This window comes from Vicia villosa, linkage group LG1 (assembly GCF_029867415.1).
Source record: "Vicia villosa cultivar HV-30 ecotype Madison, WI linkage group LG1, Vvil1.0, whole genome shotgun sequence".
Classification (NCBI taxonomy): Eukaryota; Viridiplantae; Streptophyta; class Magnoliopsida; order Fabales; family Fabaceae; genus Vicia; species Vicia villosa.
Genome location: NC_081180.1, coordinates 176423663 through 176448525, shown reverse-complemented (window position 1 = coordinate 176448525; position 24863 = coordinate 176423663). Strand labels below are relative to the sequence as shown.

At 38.6% G+C, this 24863-nt stretch overlaps 1 protein-coding gene across 1 annotated transcript; it reads right to left on the bottom strand.

Annotated features, from left to right (window-relative positions):
- Positions 1-22567: 22567 nt before the first annotated feature.
- On the bottom strand, positions 22568-24583 carry LOC131660024 (uncharacterized). Its single transcript, XM_058929143.1, has 3 exons — positions 23339-24583; positions 22952-23248; positions 22568-22756 (listed from the first exon to the last, which is right to left on the bottom strand). Exons 1-3 carry the CDS (start codon positions 24581-24583, stop codon positions 22568-22570), a joined length of 1731 nt encoding a protein of 576 aa, XP_058785126.1.
- Between the last annotated feature and the right edge of the window lie 280 nt (positions 24584-24863).

The window sequence follows — 24863 nt, the reverse complement described above, 5'->3', positions numbered from 1 at the left end:
CGTGTCAGAGTTTTTTTTTAAAAAAAAATAGTTGCGACGTGTTAGTCACGTCACTACTAAAAAGTAAAAAATAAAAAAATACAAACTTTAACGTTGCAGTTGGAGGGAGATTTGAATTTTTTGAATTTTAGTAGTGACGTTACCTCCACGTCGCTACATAATAACTGGGAAAATAACTCTGCCACTTTTACAGATGTGGCAGAGGGTGTAATTATTATTTTGACCGTTTAAGGCTAGCGACGTGCAACCCACGTGGCAAAGTTGCGACGTGATGTTAACGTCGCTAATGTGTTAATTAATACACGCTTTTCTCTTCTTCCCCTTTACCATTTCATACGCATTTTATTTGTTCTTCTTCTCTGCATCTTCTCTGCAACTCTCCAAACCCAAATTTTATCCTCTCCCAAAATCCCCAAACTTTCAATCTCATTCAATTGCACTACAAGGTATTCAAAGTATTTTATAATTTTGTGTTCATACTGTGTTTTATGCTGTCAATATATTGTTTAATTTTTTTTCATTTAATTTGAAGGAAGAAGAAGGTAAAGGAAGAAGAAGGTGAAGGAAGAAGAAGGAGGAGTAGATTGAAGAAGAGGTGAGTTTTTAAACATTTTTTTAGGTTTTTTTTTTTAATTAAGTTATTTTTTAATTAGGTTATTATAAAACGAAATTATAGATTAAATATTATGTTGTTGTTTAAATTTAATTAGGATATTAATTTAGGGTGTAATATATTTTCCAATGTTGTTTAAATATTAATAGAAAAATGTTTAGATTTATTATGTTAGAAAAATGTTTAGAAAAATATATAGAAAAATGTTTAGAATATATATTAAAAGTAAAATATATGTTATATATAAAATGTTATATGGAAAAATGTTTAGAATAATATATAGAAAAATGTTTAGAATAAATATTAAAAGTAAAATATATGTTATAGAAAAATGTTTAGAATAATATATATAAAATGTTTAACTATTATATTAAAAATACATTTTTTTAAAAATTAAAATATATATTAAAAGTAGAATATATGTTATATGGTATAGTTAAAATAAAATAAAATATAATATGATTATATGGTATATTTCTAAAATTGAAATATACATGTTATGGTTATTAAATTGAAAATACATTTTTTTAAATTAAAATATATATTAAAAGTATAATATATATTATATATGTATATTTAAAATAAAAAATATAAGTAATCACATGCATCATAAATAATGTTTAGATTTATTTTTAAAATCTGTTTTTTATTTTCTAAATAAAATATATGTATTTTATGATATTAATCTTAAAAACTTAATATTACTAAAAAAGAATATATGTTAAATAGAAAAAGAATATATGTTATGTTATTGTTATTATATTAAAAATACATTTTTTTTAAATTAAAATATATATTAAAAGTAGAATATATTTTATATGGTATATTTAAAATAAAATAAAATATAATATGATTATATGGTATATTTCTAAAATTGAAATATATGTTATTGTTATTAAATTGAAAATATATTTTTTAAATTAAAATATATATTAAAAGTATAATATATATTATATATGTATATTTAAAATAAAAAAATATAACATGTGTAGTTAAAAATATAATATGTGTAGTTAAACATATTTAATAGTAATATTTTCAATATAACATGTGTAGTTTAAAATATAACATGTGTAGTTAAAAATATAATATGTGTAGTTAAAAATATTTAATAGTAGTATTTTTAATATAACATGTGTAGTTAAAAATATTAGTAGTATTTTTATTAAATAATATTTTCAATATGTGTAGTTTTAATATTCTCAAAATGACAAAGATTGTATGAATATGCAGTATGGAATATTATCGGTATTATCGTAGTTGGATGTACGATAGAACATTTCCAGGAAGAATGGGACTTAAACCCAATTTTATAGTAGGAGTTGAAGGGTTTATAAGTTGGGCGTTTGCTCAGGAATTATGTCGAAGCGAAGGAGGAGTTAGGTGTCCCTGTCTTAAATGTGAATGTAGACCAATAATTAGTGACCCACAGGAAATAACAGCTCATTTGCATAGAAGGGGTTTCATTGCAAATTATTGGGTTTGGACGTTTAACGGTGAAGAACTGCATAGTAACGTACAAGAGACTAGCAACTCTCATGCTTCAAGTAGTCGGCCGCCTGTGGAATATGAGGAAAACTTTAATCTGATTGGTGACATGGTTGAGGATGCTTTTGGTGTGAACGTGACCTATGATGAGCCTGAAGATTTTGGTGGGGAAGAGTTGCCGAATGAGGAAGCGCAGAAATTTTATCAGTTGTTGAATGAGATGAATACGCCGTTGTTTGATGGATCGTCTGAGTCAAAGTTATCAATTTGTGTGAGATTGTTGGCCGTCAAGGCAAATTGGAATGTTCCTGATCAGTGTTTGGAATTCTTCGTAAAGATGATGTTGGACTCAACTGCAATGAAAGACAACTTGCCTACAACATTTTATGAAGCAAAGAAGTTGGTGTCGAAGTTGGGCTTAAGAGTAAGAAAGATTGATTGTTGCATTAATGGCTGTATGTTGTTCTACGACAATGAGTTTGGTACTCAAGATGGGTTGTTGGAGGAATGTAAGTTTTGTAAGAGTCCAAGATATAAAGTTCCCAGTAGAGCCGTTAACACTAATCAAGATCGTGTAGCAGTAAAGTCCATGTTTTATCTTCCGATAATACCAAGGTTAAAAAGAATGTTTGCTTCAATGCACAGTGCAAGTCAAATGACATGGCATCACTGTTATACCCCAAAATTTGCCCACATATTTTTCAAGAAAACTCCAATCTGAAAATTAAGGGTCTCATATAAATCATGGATTTTTATTTCAACAAATATCCTGACATATGAAATACTTAGTTTTTAGAATTTCTCTTATACAGTAATTTGGCTTGCAGTTGAATTTATTCTTACGCAAACGCCAAATACTGTTTATTAATTCACACATGCTATTTATTTATTTACAGATAAATAGTACTGACACAATTGGTACAGAGTTAAATCTTTTTGCAGGCGCAGAATCAGGAAACTCAGACTGTACTGGTAACAAGTAGATTATTATTATCTTTTGTTTCCCACTAATTTTTGTACTATATTCCATTATTTGCAAAAATCTTTTCAAATCTCTTTTTCAAAAATCAAATCTCTCTTTTTCCAACACTATCATACACTTTCTTTCAAATCTTACTTCCACTCAAATTTTCCTTTTGTACGGAATCACATCATTCCCCAACGTCTCTTTCCTTCTTTCCATTCTATAAATACCTCTCATTTTCTTCCATAAAATCTCACATCAAATTCCAACTCATCTTTCAAATTCCTATCTCATATCTATTTTCTCTTCTTCCCTGACAAGAATGGCAAAGTGGATAGAGACACTGTTTCTTACAGTCATCACCATTGCTACGGCGATCATGACTTTCTTCTGCCTACATAGTCCTGAAGAGTGTGGACCTGCAATGGTTGCACTCCCAGTCATCTACATGTTATTGTTCATAGCATGGGTCATTAACCGTCATTCTTAAAATTTGCCGTATTTCTTATTTCTTAAATGTACCGTTTATTCGTCGTACTGTTCAATATAGTATGTAATATTTGTACTGTCAGTATTAAATGTTGTACTATTTGTCATAATATTGCTTAATTACTAAGATAATATTTTGTGTGTTTTCTGCCAGTCAAATATTCCTATTTCTGTGCATTAAATGATTTTCAGGGTTATTATCGGTAATTTTGCCCGCATACCGTAAATATTAGTTATTTATTATATCTGTGTTTTTCTAACAAGTCAAGTAAATAAACTTTCATTTTTCACATAAAACAAAAACAAAAACAAAAAACAACAAAAAAAAAGAAAATTAACTTTGACTGTTGATTTTTCACTCTAACTGCTGCATCAATACCTGGACAGTCAGTTGACAGCCAAACTGCTGGCAGTACAATTCTCAGTGTTTTGTACCATCAATCAAATCAATCTTTCACAATTCAAAATTCCAAGATTTTTGTTCAAGAAGTCTTCTGAATATCACGCGATTAGCAGAGACTCAACACTGCACAAAAATCAGGTACGCTTAACTGTCTCCTACACAAACAGTCCCTAATCAGGGTTTTTTCTTGTTTTTACAGGAGCAACAAGTTTTTGAGAGCTCAAATGGATTTCATACACATCCATATATCTCAAAGTACCATCATACAAATTTTCAAACTTCAATTCACTCAGACGCACCGTCAGCAGCTCAAACAGTCAACAGACGACCCGTTTGACCAAAAAAGTCAACAGACAGTCAAAAATGAATTTTTTTGTCAAAGTCCATATTTTGTCAAAGGATTCATCATTTGATCATTGGATGATCATAATTCATCAAGGAAAGATCAAAAATCAACAAAACCCTAAGATTCAAAATTAGGGTTTTTGCCTGAAAAGTCAACTCAACTTTGACTGATCATAACTCTCTCATCCTTCATCCAAAAAATTCAAACCAAAGCTTGTTTTGAAGGAAATTCAATTATCTTTCAAATGCCATTGATCCCATGGTCATTGGATTCACCATTTGAAAAATATGATCAAAGACATTACAGGTTATTTTCAAAGTCAACAAAAAGACACTTTTTTCAAAAGGACACACAAGGAGCTTCAAAAATCATTTTGACATGAGACCAAAGGCATTGGTTAGAGGACTCTTTGAGGTTTCCAAAAAGTTCAAGATCTCCTTCATATGACAAAAATTGAAGGATTTACACCTTGTTGAAGTTGGCTAAATTTTGGGAAAATGCATGAAATCAACATTGCTCAAAAATGTATTTTTTCCAAATGGGGCCAAGTTTTCAGCATTCAAACATCATTTCCATGATGTAATGGGCCTCCCACGACCAAGACAAAGCCCACATCATTTTTATCCATTTTTGATTTAATTTTATCACATATAAGATTAAATTTAAAAAGGAAAATGGAAGAATAATGGGTAGCTTATTTTCCAAGCATGACTCATCAAATAATCACTTAATTATGCAGCAAGGAGGCTGCAAGGAAAGAAGTGTGAAGAGCAAGCAATGGTAGCTTAAGTTTTAAGCTTGAAAAGTCAAGATTCCAACAAAGCTCATGAATGCTTCTTAGCTTATTTTTTAAGCACTCCAAGGCTTATATAAAGGCAAGAATATTTCAGCAACAAAGTGGGCAAGAGAGAGCCAAGACAACCACGAAATTATAGCCCAAGCATAGCATAGAAACTTCATAAATTCTCTCAAAATTCCATACACTTTGTAATTTTCGAATTCTATATTCCAATCAATATCAATACAAACAAACACTTCCAATCATCTTATAAAGTAGTATATAGTAAGAATAAACTCCTTGTGTGGTCCCATGAGAGTCGTAACACATGCTTGGTGTCTTTCATGAACATATACATATAGCTTTCGTTTTCCTATGCATGCTTGATTAAAATGAAAACTAACCACTTGCATGGACTCATGGCATGATATAGAGTAGGTTTGAGTGATCACATGCAAGCTTTAACGTGGTTTTGAAGCTCTACCATTTTTGAGCTTCAAAGATGTAAACCTTTCGTTCTCCATGATAGAGGCTCCAAATGAAAAAACTAACGACGCTATCATGTTCAGAAGGGTCCATTTAGGTGATCTGGGTGGCCCTCTTTCTTTTTTATTTTCGTTTTGTAGGTCATCCAAAAGGTTAAAGAATTGAAAGCAAAATCCGCAGGAAAATCCGCAGGTAAGTCTGCAAGAAAATCCGCAGGTAATATGAAGAAGATGATGAATAGTGTGGCTGAAAAGTTGACCACACGCGTGGCACTTTTCTTCCCTCTTATTCGCTGGTCAACTAGTCTTCCCATCCACATGTGCACTAGTGGGTCCCAGTCAGAAAGTTTGAATTCTCCTTGAATTCAATGCATGTCCCCCACTATCATACCATGTGACTCACAATCTAAGCCCTTGGATCATCTCAATCTCTCATCCAACGCATTAAAAACGCAGCCACACCATGCTCCCTCTCAATCCAACCACACTTGATCATAATCTTTATATTTTTATTTCTATTTTAATTTCTTTATAAAATTAATTAAAAATAGTTTTAAAAATCCAAAAAATACACAAAAAATATTTTTAGACTTCTAAAATAATATATTATTTTCTGAAATAAAAATATTTTATTTTTCTTCAAGATTTCAATATTTTGCATAATTAATTAGTATATATTTATATATTTGCTTTTTAATTATTCTAACCAATCAAAAAATCATAAAAAAATTGTTCTTTGTGATAAATATTGTTTATATATTATAAACTAATTTTGTACATATTTTGAATAATTTTCTTTTTAAGTTTTAATTATTTGTATAATTATTTGCATAATTATGTTTTAATTAACTTAAATAAATTTCAAATCAATTTCCAAAAATTCCAAAAAAATTAGTTTTATTTTGAAATTAATTAACAAATATTTTGTACATATTTTAAACTTATTTCTAGGTTTAAATCTATTTTCATCTTTTTTCTTCATTTTAATTTAATTAATTATGCATTAATTATAATTAAAATAAATCATAAAAAATCCAAAAACATGCCTTTTATTTTTCTTGCAATTTAAAATTCCTAGATAAATGTATAGGATGTCAAATTCATGTAAATAGGCTAGTTTACATTTCCCGCACAATCGATGTAATAGCGTAGATTTACTTTCCGCACTTTACATTTCCGCACTTTAATTTCCAGCAAATATAAACTGCGTGTATGTCAAAGATAAAATTGAACCGTTAGATCACTAACTTCAAAGATAAAATATCTGAATCCAATCACAATCACACTTGCACCTCTTCAGGTAATCCCTTCTCAATCTTTCAAAATCAAAGTCAAATTCAACTGTTTTGAGTACAAAATCGAACCTTGCTTTTATATCCGATGAAAGGATAGATTTTTAAAGGAAATAGGATAAAGACCTTACAACTCAGGGTAGACCTCCTAGTTTGCTTGCTCAAATCAAAACAAACAAAATTCTCATACACTGTTGATTTTTCAAAACTTTCAAAAAAGACAATACTTTGTATACATCCAAACACGGATTATTACAAAGTTAACGTTCTTTTCAAAACATCTTTCGAAAGATAAACAAGCATTTTGTATACATCCACACACGGATCATTACAAAATTCAATTTACAAAATTATTTGAAACCACATATGAGCAATTTCAGAGCAATTGAAAAGTGATCGAAAAACAAGTGAGCTAAGCAAACTTAAGAGCCCATGGATAACCATGGATACAAAGGGTGCTAACACCTTCCCTTTGTATAACCTACCCCCTTACCCAGAATTTCTTAAAGGTCTTTTTTCTGTTTCTTTTATAAACCTTTCCTTAATTGGATAAAATAAAAGGTCGGTGGCGACTCTGTGAATTTTCAAAAATGCGAAAGCATTAAGCGACAAAAAAGAGTCAGTTCACGTATCTCTACAGATCAGAGGTATGGCCCGGTATTAAAAAAAATCGGAGGTCCACAATCACACAAATAACACAAGTCCAGGCACTATGAGGCATCCATCTAATGGCGAGGCATGGAAGCATTTTGATCGAATGCATCCTGATTTTGCCGCAGAACCTAGAAATGTCAGGCTTGGATTATGCTTGGATGGATTTACTCCCTATGTCCAAGGGTCGGGAACCGCATATTCTTGTTGGCCAGTTATTGTAACCCCTTACAACCTCCCTCCTGAGATGTGCATGACAAAACCATACATGTTTTTGACGTGCGTCATTCCAGGACCTTCGAGTCCAAAAGCAGGAATTGATGTGTATTTACAACCTTTAATTGATGATTTGAAGAGATTGTGGATTGGAGAATGGACTTATGATATATCACGTAAAGAAAACTTTATAATGCGAGCTTCATTGATGTGGACCATCAACGACTTTCCAGCATATGGCATGTTGTCTGGTTGGGGTACGCATGGCAAAATGGGTTGTCCGCATTGCATGGGAAACAACAAAGGGTTCACGTTGGATAAAGGTGGGAAAAGCTCGTGGTTTGACTGTCACCGAAGATTCCTACCACGAAATCACTCCTATAGAAGAAACATGACAAACTTTAAAAAAGATGTACGAGTGAAAGATTCGCCTCCGCCTCGATTGTCACCATGGGCTATATGGGAACAAGTTAGTGAGCTACCAAAATTTACAGATACTGGTGTCGCACGCTCGCGAAAAATGAACAGAGTCGCCACCAATATATTTATCCCATAAGGGAAAGGAACATCAGAAAACCTAACAAAGGGTAAGAACAGGGTCTTGCGACCAGAGAATCTAGGTACGGGAGTCGGTTACGCAAGGGGAAGGTATTAGCACCCCTCACGCCCATCGTACTCGATGGTATCCACCTATGTTTGTTTCTATCTAAAGGGTGTGTACTATGTCTATGTCTACATGCGAATGAATGCAAAAGGAAATACGGGGAAAAGAAGGAATATTTACAAGTGTGCTCGTTCAAGCCCCGCGACTTGATGCCTACGTATCCTTTTCAGGAATCAGAGCGCCGTAGTTCGGCTCCATAGTTTTTGTTTGTTTTTGTGTTTTTTAGTTGGGCGGAGTTAACGTTCGCGCTCTTGCATAAGGGATCGACCTAGGATGCAATGGAGCGGAAATAACGGTGCCCTTAAGAAAGCGAGAGGAGAGAGAAAGCGTTTGAGTGTTTCGAGGAAATCCCTTAAGCAAGGGAAACTCGAGTTACTCTTTGGTTTGTGTTTTTTAAAGATTGGGAACTCACGCCTGAATGGAACCCTTAAGCAAGGGAGCTCCAAGCACTCGAACATCCCTTAAGCAAGAGAAGTTACAAGCTATCATTCCCCTTTTATTAGTCAAAGTATTTATTAGTCATTTTTTATGAGTTTTCTTGGTGTTTTTTATGGGAGGTTTATTCAAGTATTTTTAAATGTTTTATGGTTGTAAAAGAAAAAGAAACTAGCCTAAGAGAACTAGCCTAATATGAATGGGAATTTCTACCTAATATTATCATGGTCTCTACCTAAGGTTAGGGTTTAAAAGAAGCATGGAAAATAAAGCGCTAAGTAGAATATTGAAAATAGCATGAAAAAGAACAAGTAGAAAATATAGCACAAAAGTGAATTAAAAGTACTATTATTTTTATGAGGCATTTTTTAAAGGAATTTAAATGTATTAGAAATCAAGTAGGAAGACTACAACAAATAGTCTAAAAACTACTATTTTTTATGTGTTTTTATTGTGAAAAAACAAATTAATTAAAGTTCTAACAAAAATTATGATTTTTATTGTTTTATCAAAAAGAGATTTAATAACCAAAAACTATGTCAATAGCTAAATTCTAACAAAAACATGGTGTAAGTCAGGGGGTGAGTTATTGAAATGAGGGTGTGAAGAGCAAGGCTCAAGGCCCAACGAAACAGAGGCCCAGAGAGCTTTTTGTAATTCAGTTTTCTCTAGCAAGGTCAAAAACGGATGCTATGGGCCATGGGGGTGTATCAGCAATTATGTACAGGAGGCCCAAGTATTGTTCAGTTTTGTTTTGCAGAAAAAGCTATGGGCCGTGAATGGGGGGTGCAAGAGTAACTCGGGCCCAAAGTAGTGAATTTGATCCATCGGAAATTATATCAATTAAAAAATATATCCATTAAATAAATGCAATGAATAAAACTAAAAATTTAATCTGAAAGGGATTTAGGGTTATGTTGTGTCAATCCAGATTCATCGTTCATCCCCTTCCTCACACATAACACTCGACGGCGCCGAACCTCACTCTCCGGCGAAAATCGCTTTCCCTTCGCCGTCGTGAACGATGAAGTATCCCAACCTCTCACTCTCGAATCTTATATCCATCTCTGTCTACCTTATCTCTTCTCCGATTTGACTCCATTCACTTCCGCCATTGAAGAATAAAGACGCGAAATCTCGGACGTATCACACTCACAAGATCACACAGATGCAAATGACTGAAGATACAAACGAATTTGAGGCTTACCTGGGGCGCGAAATGGCGAAGACCGTTGAAGAATCAAAGGGGAGATAATAAGCTTCCGAAGACGAAGGATTCTGTGTCAGGTATGATTCTGTTCCTTCTTCTATCGCCTCCTATCTCTCTCTTGCTCTTCTTCTTCTTCTTCTGTGTGATGCTGTTACTAGTTCTTGCGCGTGAGAATGAGTGGGTTGAAGGTGATGCCGATAATAGTTGCGAGTGAGGTTGTGGTGAGGTGGTGGCTGAGCTCAATTGAAACGAGACCTCGAGGTGAAGTCTCGTACAACAATGGTGAGAGAGCTTTAGTGAGTGAGTGAGTTGGGAGGATAATGTTTGAACTGGGGTTTCACAATCCTTCCTTCAGAGTCTGCAAGCGAGACAGTGATGGAAGATGATAGTGCTTAGGTGTTTCTAGGTGTAGCTTTCTGAGTGGGTGGAGCTGACTATTTATACGGCAATGATTGGGCAATCAATATGAGTTCTTAGATGTGGGACTCTGCTTGAACTTACAATGCCCTTTTCCTGATTTTTGAGTGTGGGACTGATGTATTCTCTTTTGCACTATATGCAGGTTGTTTGGGATTTCTCTGAACAAGGCTGCAATCGTATGGCCTACTGGATGCGTGCATCACGAATATTGCAGCTCTGTAATCGTTGCCGGTATGCGCTCGATTGAACTTGGTTATCTGAGGCTCTTTTTTGTATTGTATATACTAGAACCCTGTTTAGGATTTGGAGAAGCTGGCAGTGTGGTTTTATGTCATGTGAATGTTGATTTTGTTTTTTTGTTAGGTAATTGAAAGTCTGCTGGCTGTTAGTGTTAATTGTATGAGCTTTGTTCGAAAATTCTGAACTGGTAGTTAGCTTAGGTGGTTGAGATTAGGTTGGAATATTAGGAGATTAGTAAAACATAGCTGTTAGTTTAATGTTGGAAGAGAGGGTTAATTCTGTGCAATGTGTGGATGTGTATGGATGAATCATAGGAATATGGATTGGTGAATTTAGGTAAATGAATATTAGCTTGTTTAACTGATGCAGCCTGTGACTTTGTAACGGATCGAATTGGATAAGGAGACTGTGTGTAAATGAGACTGCTTCCTTTTGTATTGAATCGAATCGGATGAATGAATGATTTTTTTTTGGAATTTTCTTTTGGTTTAACTTGGTGTGATTGTGATGGCTGAACATGTACCTGGCTTTATTTCTGTTAGAAATTTCTTCTGGTTTATATAGAATTAGAACTGATGTGTTGGCAGCTTTGGTTTTTGAATGTCTTGTGGATGGTTTAGTGTAGCATGAGGGTTCAAAATGTTGAATTGTTAGAACTGAGGTTGGAATTGAACTGGTTTGATTTAACTATGACAGCTGGGGGGTATTGTTAGAAATGCTAGTTAAGTGTGAATGTTTAGTTAGGATATAAGATGTTAGATGTGTGAAACTGAGTTGGGGTTTAGAAGTAGTTGCACAAGTGGTGGTTGATGGTTCTTGCCATGCTAGTGGTTAGGGACTGTTTGTATGTACTGATGCCCTTTTTTATGGAGATGATAATGTTGATTTGGAATTGAAAGTTTTGTTTAGCCATGTATGCATGCTGCAACTGATTATGCATGATTGCTAACTTGAAATACTGATTGATGCAGGTTGGTTCTAAATGCATGGAAGTCCAGAACATATGTGCTGCAAGTATCAAAGAGGTCTACTTTGGCATACATGGAGTCTTTGTAAAAAGGAGCCTAGTGTAATATGGAAGCAGCATCATGAAGTGGGCCACGGATGGAGGCTTGGAGATAATCATGGAAACTTTAAGTTTTAGGGACAGACTTAGGATGAGTTTATGATGATTTTTCTGTTTTTGTAATTTTGCAATGAAAGTTTGAATGGGATTTTGAACTATTAAATGATGAATGGTGTGATGGATTTTTTAATTGGAATTTTGTTGAATGTTGAATGATATTTGCAACTTGGACATTTGAAATTGGTCTAGAACTTTTGAAATTGGATGAACGTTGGAACTTGGATACCTCGAGTTCCCGCCATACGACTTTGAATCATGAATCATGATAAACTTTGATTTTTTAGTCTGAACTCCAAGCAACTCACATCTTAATCTAATCGAACTTGTACATTAATAGCCTATGGCCCCAAGTAATCACTTGAAATGAATATTTCATGATGATGAATTCAATCTCAATTCAATCTTCAACGTCCACTTGTACCAAAAACAATAAGCGAATACCTTGATAATATAGAACTCACAATTTCAGATTTTACACCATGACAAAGTCCTTCCTCAATTAATGCCCTTAACATAGCCATAATGCCGTAGAGACTCTTTTGATGAAGATAAGAACTTGAGCACATAAGGACATCTTAACATGAGATCCAATCAACCTCTGCTAATGAACCAATCTTGTACATCTCGAACCAGAATGAAACCCTGACTTTAATAATCTTTGATCCCCAGTTAAAATCTAATGATTAATGATGCATGATATGCTAGATGACCTAATGGAAGGTATGTACATGAATGCAAAGTCTAAGCCAGATAGAAATAACGGGGTAGGACAAATTTGGGGTATGACAGCTGCCCCTATTTAATCGTCTTAAACCTGAAGGTGAGATTGGCGCTAGCCTTTCGAACATTCAAGGTAGAAGAAGATTAAATATCAAAGTACCAGAAATTTGTCCTGCAAAAAGTTGGTGTGATTGTTGTCCTTACCTCTTAATGTGTGAGTTAGTGGTTTTTTTTGTTTTTTGTTTTGATATCTGCTGGGGAAAGAGAAATTTATTTGGTTTTCTGGTGGAAGAATTTATGGTAGGCAATGGTTGAATGGTGATAGCTTGTAACGTGGTAACGATGCCAATACAAGGTTCTCAATGGAAATGGTTATTGCATGGAAGTAATTGGAAAATACGGGTTTGATGGAAAGGTAGGACCTACGATCTGTGACTCGAAACTAGGGTAAGGTCAACGGACCTACGACCCACAAGAATTGAAAAAGATGAGGATAAGGTTGACAGACCTACGATCCACAAGAAATGAAAAAGATGAGTATAAGGTCAACGGACCTACGATCCACAGGAATGAAAAGATGAGGATAAGGTCAACGGACCTACGATCCACAGGAATGCAAAGGATGAGGATAAGGTCAACGGACCTACGATCCACAAGAATGCAAAGGATGAGGATAAGGTCAACGGACCTACGATCCCCAAGAAATGAAAAAGATGAGGATAAGGTTGACAGACCTACGATCCACAAGAATGCAAAGATGAGGATAAGGTCAACGGACCTACGATCCACAGGAATGCAAAGGATGAGGATAAGGTCAACGGACCTACGATCCACAAGAAATGAAAAAGATGAGGATAAGGTTAACGGACCTACGATCCACAAGAGATGAAAAAGATGAGGATAAGGTCAACGGACCTACGATCCACAGGAATGAAAAGATGAGGATAAGGTCAACGGACCTACGATCCACAGGAATGCAAAGGATGAGGATAAGGTCAACGGACCTACGATCCACAAGAATGCAAAGGATGAGGATAAGGTCAACGGACCTACGATCCACAAGAATGCAAAGGATGAGGATAAGGTCAACGGACCTACGATCCCCAAGAAATGAAAAAGATGAGGATAAGGTTGACAGACCTACGATCCACAAGAATGCAAAGATGAGGATAAGGTCAACGGACCTACGATCCCCAAGAAATGAAAAAGATGAGGATAAGGTTAACGGACCTACGATCCACAAGAGATGAAAAAGATGAGGATAAGGTCAACGGACCTACGATCCACAGGAATGAAAAGATGAGGATAAGGTCAACGGACCTACGATCCACAGGAATGCAAAGGATGAGGATAAGGTCAACGGACCTACGATCCACAAGAATGCAAAGGATGAGGATAAGGTCAACGGACCTACGATCCACAGGAATGAAAGATGAGGATAAGGTTAACGGACCTACGATCCACAGGAATGCAAAGGATGAGGATAAGGTCAACGGACCTACGATCCACAGGAAATGAAAGATGAGGATAAGGTCAACGGACCTACGATCCACAAGAAAATTATTGGAAAGCACTTAGACTGGGGATTGGGGATTGGTAAAACCAAGTATCGGCACCGCGGGTGGAGGAGATTCGTAATGGAGTAGCAGATATCAATTGGAGTTTGTAAGGACACTTTTATGTGGGGATGTATCATTGTCTTGATTGAGGGACGATTTGTATTGTCTGGCTTATGCTTTGTATGCATGTTTGAATTTTTCTATGGCGTAATGTTCCGCTTTTGACGGATATGTTACGCTTTTGAGGATGCAACATGAATGCAATGAACACTATATGCAAAGTGCCAAATAAAGGCTTTGGTGAGGCAGAGGAGTGGGATCATTGGGGTCCGTTGCCTTGTGATCGTCGAACCATCATTGTGAATTGACATTGGAACCCTACAGTACCAAAGATTATTGGTAACTGCGTCGAGGGTTGGAACATAGCCCTGCTGGGGATGAAATGATTTTGCTCGACTTTCCTTACATCCTAAGCTGCTTGGGGAATCACGAGTTTTGAGAGACCACTCTTCGTCTGCCATATGGGAGAGGGATGTGGACCTTTTCAGGTGCCCCATGCTTACCAGTACTGATGAATTATACTCTGGGACTTTCACGCGGGATGATGATGACCTTTGTGACACATCATGAGCCAAGATGATGGCTAGAACCTGCAACCTGCACAGAAAACAACATTTGGGTGCAAAAGGTGCCCCTTAGAACACTTTTATGTTTATGTAACATCATGTTTCGTTTTGATTTTGTGATTATTGCCCCCACGCTTTCAATGCAATGTTTAATAATGAATTAAATCACATCTCGCATGCGAAAAAGAAAGAAAGAAAACTTTTGCATCAAAAAATCCTTTTATTGATGGGATGCCTGTGAATAGGCTTCTGTACAAGGAAACAACTCCTAAATGAGGTAGTTGCGAAAAAGAAAATAAAACGCAAAGAGCAAAATGGCAAAGAGAAATGCTCGGATTTCCATTAAAACTGATATTGCTACAGTTCCCATATCCTCGATTCTCTCAATGCTTTGCTTCAGAAAGGTAATGGTTGGATTGATTCGTCCGTTCTGTCAAGGGCGTATAGTGGTCTTTGTGAAGGATATTCAGACTGCAGTCTCTCGCTTTTGATCCCTAACTTTTGCCTGGATCGCCCTTTCGGGTTTTCAATCCAGCGGGATACCCCTTTTTGCCTAAGTCGCCCTTTCGGGTTTTCAACTTAGCGGGTTATTCTTCTTTTTTTGTTTTATCCCTAATTTTTGCCCAAACCCTTTTGGTTTGCCGGGATGCCCTTATTTTTGCCTAGGTACGTCGACCTAGCGGGTCTTTTATGCGTAGTATTTTTTGACTGAGTCTGAATTGACTGGAAGCGGAACGTCTTCCCCATCCATCTTTGTCAGGATTAAAGCACCACCTGAAAATGCTTTCTTCACAATGTATGGTCCCTCATAGTTGGGAGTCCATTTGCCCCTTGGATCAGTGTGAATTGGCAAGATCTTCCTTACGACTAGGTCACCTGTGTGGAATTCTCGAGGCCGAATCTTCTTGTCATACGCTTTCTTGATCCTCTTTTGGTACAACTGGCCATGGCAGATAGCAGATAAGCGTTTCTCCTCAATTAGATTGAGATGATCAAGCCTCGTTTGAACCCATTCTGTTTCATCGAGTTTGGCGTCCATCAAGACTCTCAACGAAGGGATTTCCACTTCGACAGGTAGTACGGCCTCCATACCGTAGACGAGAGAGAAGGGGGTTGCCCCAGTTGAAGTACGGACAGAAGTTCTATAGCCATGCAAAGCAAATGGCAACATCTCATGCCAATCTTTATACGTTCTAACCATCTTCTGGACAATCTTCTTTATATTCTTGTTAGCAGCTTCGACTGCGCCATTCATCTTTGGCCGATAGGGTGACGAATTGTGATGTTCAATCTTGAACTCTTCACACAACTCCGCCATCATCTTGTTATTAAGATTGGACCCGTTATCAGTGATGATCTTGTTTGGAACCCCATATCGGCATATGATCTCCTTCTTGATGAAGCGAGTAACGACTTGCTTGGTTACGTTCTTGTAAGAAGCAGCTTCAACCCATTTGGTGAAGTAGTCGATAGCAACAAGAATAAATCTGTGTCCATTTGAAGCTTGTGGCTCTATCCGTCCGATCATGTCTATGCCCCACATAGCAAAGGGCCAAGGCGATGTCAGGACATTCAGAGGAGTCGGAGGAGCATGAATTCTGTCAGCATACACTTGACATTTGTGACATTTCTTCACGTACACATAACAATCACTTTCAATCGTCATCCAGTAATATCCTGCTCGCAAGATCTTTTTGGCCATAGAATGTCCACTGGAATGAGTTCCGAAGGATCCTTCATGAATTTCCCGCATGATCAATTCTGCTTCGTGTCTATCCACGCATCTGAGCAAAACTGAATCATAGTTTCTTTTGTACAGGACGTCTCCTGACAAGAAGAATTTGGATGCTAACCTCCGAAGCGTTCGCTTATCACCAATCGTAGCATCTTCGGGATACTCTTGCTTCTCAACATACCTCTTGATGTCGTAATACCATGGCTTTTCATCATACACATCTTCAGTAGTGAGACAATGGGCAGGGAATGCATGGGCAGGTTCCTTGTAACGGAGGATCGTTATGTCCGGCATTTCTTTAGGGGAGCTAACTCTGAACATGGCCGCCAAAGTAGCCAGAGCATCCGCCAATTGATTTTCCTCTCGGGGGATGTGATTGAAAGTGATTTCCTCGAAAGCGGGCAGCAACTCCAAGATATAGTCCTTATAAGGAACTAAATTGGGGTGTCGTGTCTCCCAATCACCTCTCACTTGATGTATAACCAAGGCAGAATCCCCATAAACCTCAAGGATCTTGATTCTCATATCAATGGCTGCTTCGAGACCCATTATGCAGGCTTCGTATTCTGCGACATTGTTCGTGCAATCAAAGCATATTCTAGCTGTAAAAGGGATGTGAGTTTGACGAGGAGAAGTCAAAACTGCCCCAATACCATGGCCCATAGCATTTGATGCACCATCGAACGTGAGAGTCCATCGCTCCCCTGGTTCGGGTCCTTCATCATCATCCAGTTTCATGATATCCTCATCAGGAAAGTCGAACTTCATTGACTGATACTCTTCTAACGGCTGATGAGCAAGATGATCTGCAAGGACACTCCCTTTGATGGCCTTCTGCGTGACATACTGGATATCATATTCTGATAAAAGCATTTGCCATCGGGCTAGTCTTCCTGTAAGAGCCGGCTTTTCAAAGATGTACTTTATCGGGTCCATTTTGGAGATCAATAGAGTGGTATGAGTCAACATATACTGCCTCAGTCGGCGAGCAGCCCATACCAAAGCACAGCAAGTTTTCTCGAGTAGTGAGTAGCGGGATTCACAATCGGTAAACTTTTTGCTCAGGTAATAAATGGCGCACTCTTTTCGACCAGACTCGTCATGTTGGCCCAACACACACCCCATAGATCCTTCAAGCACAGTTAAGTACATAAGAAGCGGCCTCCCAGGAACTGGAGGCATGAGAATTGGTGGCTCTTGGAGATACTGCTTGATCTTTTCGAAGGCTTCCTGACAATGATCATCCCAACGGATATCTTGATTTTTGCGCAGCAATTTGAATATGGGTTCACAAGTGTCAGTGAGATGAGAAATGAACCTGGCTATATAATTCAATCTCCCAAGGAACCCTCGAACTTCTTTTTCATTCTTCGGTGCTGGCATGTTCTGTATTGCTCTTACTTTATCAGGGTCGACCTCAATCCCTCGTTGGCTCACAATGAATCCAAGTAACTTTCCAGATCGCACCCCAAAGGTGCACTTGTTTGGATTAAGCCTCAACTTGAATTTTCGCAGACGAGCAAACAGTTTCTCAAGATATATCAAATGTTCCTCCTCAGTTTGGGATTTTGCAATCATATCGTCGACATACACCTCAATCTCCTTATGGATCATATCATGGAAAAGGGTCACCATAGCTCGTTGATATGTTGCACCAGCATTCTTAAGACCAAAAGGCATCACCTTATAACAATACGTACCCCACGGAGTGGTAAAAGTAGTCTTGGTCATATCTTCAGGAGCCATTTTTATTTGATTATAGCCAGAAAAGCCATCCATGAAGGAGAATACTGAATACTGAGCAGTGTTGTCGACTAGCACATCAATATGAGGCAGAGGGAAATCATCCTTCGGACTTGCCCTATTCAAATCTCGGTAGTCGACACACATGCGTACCTTTCCGTCCTTCTTAGGAACAGGTACTATGTTTGCAATCCAAGGAGGATATTCACATACTGATAAGAAGCCTGCCTTCAACTGTTTTTCAACTTCTTCCTTGATTTTCAAAGCCATATCGGGTCGAGTTCTTCGTGGTTTCTGCTTTACAGGCGGACATTCTGGTTTGAGCGGTAACCTGTGCATAACTATATCCGTGTCTAAACCAGGCATGTCCTCGTATGACCAGGCGAAGATGTCAACATACTCTCGAAGCAGCTCAATCAACCTTCTCTTCACATCACTTTGCAAAGCGGCCCCTATCTTGACTTCTCTCTTTGCTTCTTCTGAACCGAGGTTGATGATTTCTATGGCTTCCTGATGTGGCTGAATAGATTTCTCCTCTTGTCTCAAAAGTCTTGCCAATTCTTCGGGGACTTCACAATCTTCCCCACTATCCTCATCAGCTTGGTCAATTGGATTCTCAAGGATATTAAGACGTGGAACTGTAACATTATCATTTTTGATGGAATTCGAGGCGGATCTGCACGATGGATGATTTATGCCTTAGAACGCATCACATAAAAAGAAAGAAAAAGAAAAAGCTTTGCCATTTTTGAAAAAGTTTTTAAAGTAAAAACAAAAATGAAAGAAATGGAACAGTAATTGCATGCGAAAATATGATTTTCATTCAATATTAAACAAATTGAAACAACATGGGGGCCCTTCTTTATACAAGCGGTCAAAATGCTTAGGGCGAAGCATATGACTTATCGAAACAAGAAAATTACATCTCCATAAAAGTGACTCTGGGGATGTCCAAGATAGTCCAATTGTTGAGCTCCTGTCCAGGTGCAGCATGGCAAATGAATCTGGAGAGATCTTCTTCATCATCATCATCCACGGCGAGAACCTGACTTCCAGAACTGGTGCTTGCACTGACGAACACTTGAGAAATGGGGGGAATCACCTTCTTTCCAGGAGTTAAGCTGAGCTGAGTAGAAGAAGATGGTTGATACCCAAGGCCATGCTTATCTCGCTTCTCATGAACATCAATCAGCTTGCCCCAGGCACTATGGGAAGTGCCAGCTTCTAAGAAGGCCTTAGCATCATTTAGAGACGAGAGGGGTGCTCCGAGTTCCTTCTTATTCTCAACCACGGGGAGTTTATCAACCGACACAATCTCTAATGCCTGAAAAGGTGTCTCTTGTATCTCTCCCTCCACTTCAACATAACGGTATGACGCCAGATTATTGACTATCAAATCCTCTTCACCAGTGATCACAACAATCTTGTCATTCACAACAAATTTCAAACACTGATGGAGGGTAGATGTCACAGCCCCAGCAGCATGGATCCAAGGACGACCCAAGAGGCAAGTGTATGAAGGACGTATATCCATAACATAGAAGGCAATATAGAACATGTGAGGACCAATCAAGACAGGTAGATCAATTTCCCCTTCTACGGACCTTCTAGAACCATCAAATGCTCTGACACTCATAGTGCACGGTCTCATCATAACCCCATCCATACTCAGCTTAAACAAAGTAGTCTTGGGCATCACATTAAGAGAAGAACCTGTATCAATCAGAACTCGAGACAACACAGCATCCAGACACTTGACTGAGACGTGCAACGCTTTGTTATGTGCCCTACCCTCAGGTGGAAGCTCATCATCAGAAAAACCCAAACAATTACCAGCAGCAATGTTGGTCACAACCCCTTCAAACTGAGGCACGGTAATGTCTTGAGTAACGTGAGCGGAAGCCAGAACTTTCATCAGAGCATCAAGATGAGCTTCAGAATGCACCAAGAGAGACAAGATGGAGATCTTGGCTTGGGTCTGATCAAGTTGGTCAATCACCTTGTAATCACTCTTCTTAATGATCTTCAAGAGTTGCTCGGCATCTTGTGCATTACGTGTTACAGGAGGATCAACAGCAACTTGCTTTCCTTTTGCTTGTGTACTAGCCTCTTTATTGGTCTCTTTAGGAGGCGGAGGAGGGGCAGCAAAGATCCGACCACTACGGGTAATACCACTAGTGCCAGTAATATTTGTGATGCTCGAAGTACCCACTGGAGGACAGTCAACCTTCTTCCCTCGAATATACACGGCATTATAACTCCAAGGAACAGCCTTAGAATCATTCACAGGAGAGGGAACAATAGACGAGGTTGAAGGAGTCGAAAGAACTTTTGGAACCTGAATAACCAACGGAGTCCTCGGAGCCTGCATGACCAAGGGAGTACTCGGAGCACGAATGACCAAGGGAGTATTCTGATTCTTTGACACCTCAGCAGGATAGTAAGGTATCTCTAGAGTGGCCACATCTTCGACAGGAACGACCCTTTCTACTCTAAGAACACCTTCGTCCATTAGTTTCTGGATTTCTTCTTTCAACCTAGTGCATTCCTCAGGGTTAGAAGAACATTGCAAACAGTAGTCATGTAGCTCACACAAAACCTTTTGTTGCATAAGATATTCTCTGATAACTGCTAGCGGCATCCTTACCTCATTAACATCATTTACTAGGATCTGATCATCACATAACTCAATAGCGTTGGTCGCACCAGCATGAGGAGGCATAGGGTTATTCTGCACATTAGGACCAGTAGGAGTGAACGAGATAAGTTTGTCATCAAGGAGATCCTGAACTTTGTACTTTAACGCTCTACACTTTTCAATAGTATGGCCCGGGGCGCCTGAGTGGAATTCACAGCGAGCATTAGCATCATATCCTGGAGGAAGAGGACTAGGCGGAGGGCCCATTTCACGGAGTTGCACCAACTGACCAGCAAGTAATTGGGGAAGGAGCTGTGCATATGGCATCGGAATTGGATCTATACGCCTATCAGGGTACCTCTGCCTTTGTGGAGCTCTTTGACCTTGAGGCCTAGGATTCTGTTGACGATTCTGAGGAGCAGCAACTTGTGGTTGTGGTACGAAAGGCTGTTGGGGTGCCATCCATGGTTGTGGAAATGCAGCAGCATATGCCTGAGGGGCATACGGATTGGGAACAGTATATGGCATCGGGTAGTAAGGAGGTGGAACAGCAGAATATACTGGAGTTCGACCTTGGTCAACTGAAGCAGTACTGGTTTCACCTTCTTTCTTCTTCACAAACCCAGAATACGGCTTCTTACCATTACCACTTGAGTTGCTAGGACTAGTAACACCTTGAATGGTACCAGCTTTTACACAGTTCTCAACCCGTTCACCAATGATAACCACATCTGAGAAGGACGGAGAAGTATTACTAACCATGTGTTGAAGGTACGGCCCTTTCAGAGTACCCATAAACAGATCAATCAATTCTCGGTCAAGAAGAGGAGGTTGAACTCGAGCAGCAAGTTCACGCCACCTCTGGGCGTATTCTTTGAAAGATTCTTCAGACTTTTGTGACATATTTTGCAGTTGGGCACGGCTAGGAGCCATAGCAGTATTGTAGTGGTATTGTTTCAGAAAGGCATCAACAAGTCCTCCCCAAGTACTGACATTGGCCCTCTCAAGTTTCATATACCACTCCAACGGAGCTCCTGTGAGACTGTCCTGGAAGAAATGCATAAGCAGAGGTTCGTTCTCGGCGTGAGCGGCCATCTTACGACAGTAAGAACGAATGTGAGTTTCTGGACAAGTAACTCCCTTGTACTTATCAAAATCTGGCACTTTGAACTTCGGTGGAATAACAATTCCAGGTACCAAGCTCAGGGCAGCGGTATCGAAACTCGAAGTTTTAGCAACCTCAACGGCCTTGAGACGTTCTTCGAGAGCTTGGTACATCTTAGCAGTCTCGGTCAACTCAGCAGTAAGATCATGCTCAAGATCAATTACCTCATGGTGGTCATCCACTACCTTTGCTATACCCTCAACAGGAATCTCCTTAGTTTTTACTCCCCCATCAGCAGAATTGGTAGGAGTATCTTTGATCAACCCAGCAACGCTCTTTCTGAGCTCTTCTTGCCCTTGGACAACGACATGAAGAGTCTCCATAAGTTGGGTCATTCTTTCCCCCATAACATCCATATCCCTACGGAGGGCAGCTTGACTCTGTTCAAATTGATCCATGATTCTCTCGTTGCTCCTGGTGCGGTAAGGATGTAAGAAAGTCAGCTTCGTCGTCGGAAAAGAAATCTGTTGTTGGAAGGGACCCCAATTAGAATCTGATAAAAAACCTGAAAATGCAGTATGATATGAGTGCATGGGTGCATGTGTGCATGTTATATTATTTTCAAGAATTTTCGGCTTTGTCTCGAACCAGCACTACAAGATAATGAGAAATAACAAAGCGCAACCAAGATAAACAACCATAATCCATTAATTTCACAACCATGTTTGAAGTACAAAATATCCTGCTCTCATGAGCCAACAATACAGAAAATGGAAATAAGAACCCCATCCAACAAGACTGGTGGTGATTCTATAACAAAAGCCAATACTAAGCAGGATCTCCCATGTCCAAATGACGGAGTGGGCTATCTCCAATGTGCTTATCACTCCAAGTCTTCATTTCTTCAAAGAGCTTCTTGGTTTCAGCACGGGTGGGCCTCTTAATGATCTCTTGAATCAGTAGGTCTTTTCTGAAATGCATTGTTTCCATGTTGCGATTCTTCACCTCCCAATATCTAGCTTCCTCTTGAACTTGGACATTTTCTTGGTCTTTTTCTCTTATCTGGCCTTTCAACTCGCGAATCTCTTCATAACACCCCTCAATCTTTGCCTGACGTTCCAGAAGGAGCTTGTCTGCTTTCTTTCGACGGGCTTTCTCTGATTTGGCTATATCAGTCTGGATTTGGAGCCTCTTTGTCAATTCCGCCAACTGATCCTCATAATGCTCTTTGATCTTCCTCTCTTGAATCTTAGTGGACTTGGGATCGACAACCATTCTCGGCCTCTTTTGAGAAGTGCTTCCCTTGGCATACAACTCTTCAAGCTCTATTTCTCTCATTTTCAACTTATGAAGGGCAGAAAGCTTCTCTTGCCTATCAGTATTCATCTTAACCTGCATTGTCTCCATCTGTTCAGTCAATTTCCGATTCTGCTCAACAGTCTCATTATAACGAGGCATGGAGACGATGTTGGGTTGTGCGCCAACAGGAGGGTACAAAGGATCTTTAATAGGGAAAGGCATCCCTTGGGTATTAGCCACCGTTTCGACCCACTTAGTATAGTCTTCATAAGTCGCACAGTCCCTTTGACCAAAATGCTTCTTGTCTCTCCAACAAATGTTCTTCCAGGCTTGTACAGCTTCTGCCATCTGCCCATTGTCGGTGACCACATGATAGAAAATGTTCTCAGCTATCTCCGATTGCTCAGGAGGATTGACGAAAGCATACCCATAAGTTCTCCTAGCCAAGACGGGATTATAATTGATCCCACCTCTAATACCCATGAGGGGCACATTATTGAACTTTCCACAACTCATGATAACTTCCTTGTCTTCCAAAGATCTGTTATACCATACAATGTCTTTGGCTCTAAGTCCCATAATCCTTTCGGCCCATTTAGAGGTGTGCCTACTATCGACGAAAGCTCCACGTTCAGGCAAATGTGATCTGAACCAACGGTATAGCAAAGGAGCGAAACATTTGACCAAACCCTTCTTTTGACGGTTCTTTTGGTGAACTGAATGATAAACATCCCCCAAGAGTGTAGGAACAGGATTCTGTAGAATGAACAAATGGATTGCACTCATGTCAACAAAATCAGGCACGTTCGGAAACATTAGGATACCATAGATACTTAGAGCCAAGATAGCCCTAAAAGTGTCCCATTCTTTCGCTTCAGCCGCATCACACCCTCTTTTGACCAGGAACTCCATATGAAAACCCTGACATTTTCCTCTCTCGGAAAGATTTGCATCAACAACTGACTTGCTCAAATAAAGAGCCTTGGAGATTTCAATAGAAGTGGGAGCCTCCATGGTGCTATAGTACGGAACTTCCCCCTTCTTGATCGGAACACCAAGGAAAAGAGAATATTCTTCCAATGTGGGAATCAAAAGGTAGTCAGGGAACGTGAAGCAACGGAGAGAAGGGTTGTAGAACTGAAGCAAGGTATGAACTCCTTCTTGCTCATATTTGGTGAACGGCATCTTGAGGAGACTCAGAATATACCCATACTTTTCACGGAACCTGGTTGTTTCATCCGGCGTGATCTTCTTAACCAAACACTCGAGAGAATCCAGATTCGGATTTAGAAATGTGTAAGAGATGTTGCGACTACCAGTCTTCAATGGAGGAGCCATGAGTTGGTCGGAGACAAAGCCAAATGTTCCTGAAAATAAATAAACATGCATGTTAAATGATATGGCGGAATGCATTTCATCGGGAGAATCCTAAAGTCCATTCGTAATTGCATATTTTTCTTTTCTTTTCCTTTTTTTGTGAAGTAAAAATATTCTCTTTTTTCTTTTCATTTTCTTTTTCTTTTCTTCTTATTTTTGAAGTGGACTTTAGAATTCTCCTCAAATGAAGTGAGGTGGATGCAGTAACATGATGTGTCATGGTGCAATGTGGTGAGAGACT

Excerpts from the sequence above, each read along its gene's own strand:
- LOC131660024 (XM_058929143.1), bottom strand. The coding sequence starts at position 24,583 with ATGGCTCCTCCATTGAAGACTGGTAGTCGCAACATCTCTTACACATTT. Across the intron at positions 23,249-23,338 it reads AACAGATGGAGACAATGCAG|GGAAGCACTTCTCAAAAGAG; the intron begins GTTAAGATGAAT and ends TTGTATGCCAAG. Across the intron at positions 22,757-22,951 it reads AGGAAGCTAGATATTGGGAG|AATCACCACCAGTCTTGTTG; the intron begins GTGAAGAATCGC and ends CTTTTGTTATAG.